The 5,000-nt window shown below is 36.0% G+C and overlaps 1 protein-coding gene across 4 annotated transcripts in view; it reads right to left on the minus strand.

The window, feature by feature from the left end:
* LOC144976262 (axotactin-like) overlaps positions 1 to 5,000 on the minus strand; it is a 134,296-nt gene that overhangs the window by 64,097 nt on the left and 65,199 nt on the right. For all 4 annotated transcript variants that reach the window (XM_078920463.1, XM_078920476.1, XM_078920469.1 and 1 more), the window contains exon 6: positions 4,649 to 4,903. In XM_078920463.1, coding sequence (XP_078776589.1) covers positions 4,649 to 4,903 — 255 coding nt within the window. The remainder of the gene's footprint in view (positions 1 to 4,648; positions 4,904 to 5,000) is intronic.

Consider the following 5,000-nt stretch of genomic DNA (forward strand, 5'->3'; position numbering starts at 1 on the left):
ACGAACAAAAAAGTGTTAGGAAAGGGTTGTATCGATCAGTAAATATCTAATATTTAAGCAATGCTGTTACTTTGATCTTTTATGATTACACACGTAAACGTAATTTGACGAATGGAAGTAAATAAGTACACTTCGTACCACCCCTTCTCCCCTTCCCTATCATTACAACCCGCTCACCGCCCCAGCCAATTCTCATCCTTGAACGACACTGTTTCCTCTTCATCCTCTTACTCACACTTTATTATCGATGCAGGAAAAGATCAATTCCTCTGAAGCTTAATCATAAAATCAACTCAATCTCAGATAAATAGCCACGTCCACTAAAAGATGACCAACAGTTAAGGTCAAAGGTTAAAGGGCTTGACCCCATCGCCCACAATGGGGTTCCACGATACAGAGGTCGTCTCCATAAAATAACGGGTATTTGGTTTGTTTGACGAAGCTTGCGGGAGATCGATCTCCATGTTTGTTGAAAGAAATCTATAGAATTGGACTCTGATCGTATAGTCAACATCCATCATATTCGGCTATCCTGATGTGAAAACCCAGAGCAATTTGTCCTTGGCAAATTTCATAATATTGGCAATCACATTATATAATAACATGGAAAATGAAGAAATCTAGCTTTTTATTCTAAACAATTTTCGATGTGATTAATAATGCTTCGGTTATTTCCCCAGCATACCATTTGGAAATATGCTATCATTTCATTCAGTACAAATCAGATGTTAGGCGTCATTATTGTATAGAACTATTGAAATAGTCTTTACTTTGTAATCGGGTCCTTATCAACACCAAAGTCGAGATGGGTAATGCATGTACACCAAAACATAATCCGAGGATCGAGTTTTGCAAATCATCTGGTCATTGACCGTGCCCAAAATAGTTTGCTTAAGTTATAAGACGAGACAGACACCTTGCCGCAGAACGTTCTGCGTTCAACAGAACTGTGGTCTCTTTTCTTAAAAGGGGCGTCGGCCGTTGTCAAGGTTATTGGTTTGCAATCTCATGTATCATCAAACACGGGACACTATTATGGCCAAAATTGATTTTACAGACTTAATTCCTTCGAACCCCTTTCCCGTCAACTCTGTTTCAGTTTCGACCTTGTCTTTCTGTCTATGTACCCATCTATCTATCTATCTATCTATCTATCTATCTATCTATCTATCTATCTATCTATCTATCTATCTATCTATCTATCAATCTTTCTATTTATTTACCAACCAATCTATTTATTTACATACTAACCAACATATCAATCTCTCTCTCTCTCTCTCTCTCTCTCTCTCTCTCTCTCTCTCTCTCTCACTCTCTCTAAATATATATATATATATATATATATATATATATATATATATATATATATATATCCATCTATCTATCTATCTATCTATCTATCTATCTATCTATCTATCTATCTATCTATCTATCTATCTATCTATCTATCTATCTATTTACCTACTTACTTACCTACGAACCAACCTATCTATCTATCTTTCTATCTATCTATCTCTGTTTTATCAATATGAAGATAGGATGCAAAAAGGTCTTTTATTTTGCAATTAAGACATATTTCATTCTTGGCATCATAGCTGATAATTGGTCAATATAAAAAGAACAATAAAATTAACAATTTAAAATAAAATTCAAACCAGAAGAAACCCCTCAAACCTCCTCTCTCCCCCTCCCCCCAAAGAAATAATTGATGATGACTGAGAATCATGATGGCATGTATAATGACTGCAATGCATAATTGGCAGCACCCCGTGCATTGTCTCAATGCAACAATGTCACTTTGCCTCCTCTGTGCACATAATCCAAGGTACTCTCCATACTCCATGCAAAAGTATTCATCAACAAGTGGTAATAGCCTGTGTCCAAGGGTCATGAATATTAATGAGCGTGATGGACGCGCTCTTCCGGTTTCCCACGACGATCCGAGCTATCAAAAGAAGACCCCAAACGCTACATTTCGCTCAAATATTATTATCATATATTGATTGACATGCATACCAAACAAAATTTGGTTTTTCGATGGCTAGACGTCTAGTGTTAAATTAACGGCCCTTTAAAAGGTTCAATAATAGTTAATCTATACACAAGCTGCTAGTATCGTTTAACACTGCAAGGGAGCTTCTGGGGCCAATTTAACTCCGAGGTTAAGTCCGTATGAAATTCCATTAATTCTAAATGGATTTTATTTTTCAATGAACATCCCATTCTTTCAAAATATCACAGCATACGAATTCAGAACCTGGGGACATTAGTTAACCTGAACATGTTCTTTTTGTGGCTATGACTGCTCCAGGCCCTGGAACTCTGATGTTCAACAACTCTCCACAAGTCTCGGTGTTTAGTGTTGTCTTGGCATCAGGTAAACTATAGAATTGTTGCTTTGCAGTATGTTGCAATCTTCTTCTGCCGAGTATTATCGGCAAACAATAAATTAAATACAATTGCAACTAAAATCAAATGCCAATTCAATCCATTACTCATCGGTTTACCTATCAAGACGTAATTATGTTGCCCAAGCTCAATAAATCTGCTACAGACTATTTGAATATCGTAAAAATGTATTTATATAACTGTGAAACAAATACTATTATGACATCCAAGAGCTGGTATTGAAGTCAAAGTGCCATACGACGACGCACACAATGCACTCTAGTTTTTTTTTACTCACTGGAGGATTAATCATATATTATTACATAAAACGTTTAACTTCCGACAAAAGAGTAAAGAGTTCATGATTATGTATACCTAAGACCTATCACGAATATAATATATCCAGTTCTATGAGTGAATTTCAATAATAAATTGTACGAAAAAGTGAGTTTTCGAAATGTGATGTTTCTATGACTTTATGTCAAAAGCGTATTCCCATTTCCATATAATGGCGGCATGCAATCAGTCCTTGACCACTCTGCCCCCAGGGTCATTATTACATGGAAATGACCGACCTGCCCATTGGTCGCTCAAACCTAAACCCGGGTGATTAGAAAGCAGTGTGAAAGAGGAGGAGGAAAGAGGAGAGGGAGAAAGTGAGACGTAACTAAATAAAATGTGAATCCATGGAATAGAACGATGGACGGGTTGCTGGATTGATGTTTTATAGATGAGTGGATAGAAAGTTAAACATTTGTGTGACACGTTGCCTCAAAATGGTATTATGTCAGGGTGGTTTAAGTCCTGAAAATGACATTTATAGTCAATATTATGTAACTTGGATTAAATTTCTGAGGTCCTTTGGGTAAGATGAATAATAATATTTTAGTCTCTTCAAGTGCGAAAAACCTGAAATTTTATTTTCTAATCATTTTATAGGTTTTGAGATCGGTCCGAGATCATACCGGTTTGAGACAGTGATTCACATATTCGATCAGTATATAGACAGAACGAAGATGACGTCAATTTGGTCTTTGTTGTTGTTTTTGCCATCCATGATTGTAAGTAATTCTCACTAGTCTGTATTAACCAGACTATATACGTTCAAGGTGACACATAGTATATATATATATATATATATATATATATATATATATATATATATATATATATATATATATATATAGTGTGCGCTTAGCTAAGAAACTCACAACATTGCCATCCAGAAATATAACGGACCAACACACAAAACTATGTGTAACCATGAATGTTTATTGTCTGGTTGATACAGTTTAGTGAAAATTACTCATAAACATGGATGGCAAAAAACAATAGCAAAGACCCGAGTGACGTCAACTTCGTTCTATCTATATACTTAGACTGAGATATAGATAGAACGAAGATGACGTCACTCTGGTCTTTGCTATTGTTTTTTGCCGTCCATGTTTATGAGGAATTCTCACTAAATTGTGCTAACTAGACAATAAAAGTTTATGGTTACACATATATGTGTGTGTTGGCCAATTTTAAGACATCTTTTTATAAACTCTCTTTGTCAATACTTAATTGCCTATAAGGCGTTATCAATTATCGTTATATAACACTTTCTTTTGAGCATCGCGAAGATTAATAAATGATGCTTCCACCTAAAAGTCATATGACATTTTGTTGCTCTATGCCAGGCAAGCCATTCATATGGATACAGTTTTGTGACTATTATCTTGTAGTATGAGTCGCGGGTTATTCAATAAGCATAAGACAGTGTACACATTTCGGAAAATTACGTTAGCTATCGTTCTATTTGAATAACATTAGTCGAATAAACACATCATGCCAGCGGTTTAATTTTTGACTCGAAAATTAAAAATAAAATATAGTTTACTCTTTAAAATCAATCGATAATCGTGGACCGATGACCATAGTCATTTAAGTACTTGCTTATCACCCGAGAAAACAATCCACAGATCTTTAGCATCACTCCCAACTTTAACACAGACAGTTGAAAAAAATTGCACAGTTGTGAGGTGTTGGTAGGCAATTCCTTCATCAGTAATGCAAAATATTGTGATAAACACTAACTGTGGGCCTGACTTATTTGTCATGTACTAAAGATAGCTATGGAATTAAGGAATGTTTGCCAGGCCTTTTTGTTGACAGGAAATAAACAGTCAAGGGGGCAGAACGGGCTCAATGGCAGGAATCTTTTGGTTAATAGTTAGTATCACTCGAACGAACAATTTCGTTCAAATCAGCAACTCACCTTCCTTCTCACAATGCTCCCCTTCATAGTCCGTGCCATAACAGTCACACGTGATCGATGTGTATAAATTGACACACTTGCCAAGATTGCACACGTCCCTCTCCTCCAAGCACTTGTCTCTACATCCACCAACCACAGCCACTGTCGTGTTGAAAGGAACCGGAACTAGAGTACCATTTGGTAAAGCATACTCGACATCCTGAATGCATCCAGCATATGGGCGGAATTCTTGGCCTTTGCCCGAATCTCGAGTAGCTGGAAAAACGGAATAATGTATACAAGATCAATAATGCTGCATAGAGACAAAATACATTTTTCAAAACTTTGTCAATAAAACTTTTACAAATTTAAA

The sequence above is a fragment of the Berghia stephanieae genome, chromosome 1 (assembly GCF_034508935.2).
Source record: "Berghia stephanieae isolate SIO BIC M18660-M18661 chromosome 1, UCSD_Bste_1.3, whole genome shotgun sequence".
NCBI classification, from domain to species: Eukaryota; Metazoa; Mollusca; class Gastropoda; order Nudibranchia; family Aeolidiidae; genus Berghia; species Berghia stephanieae.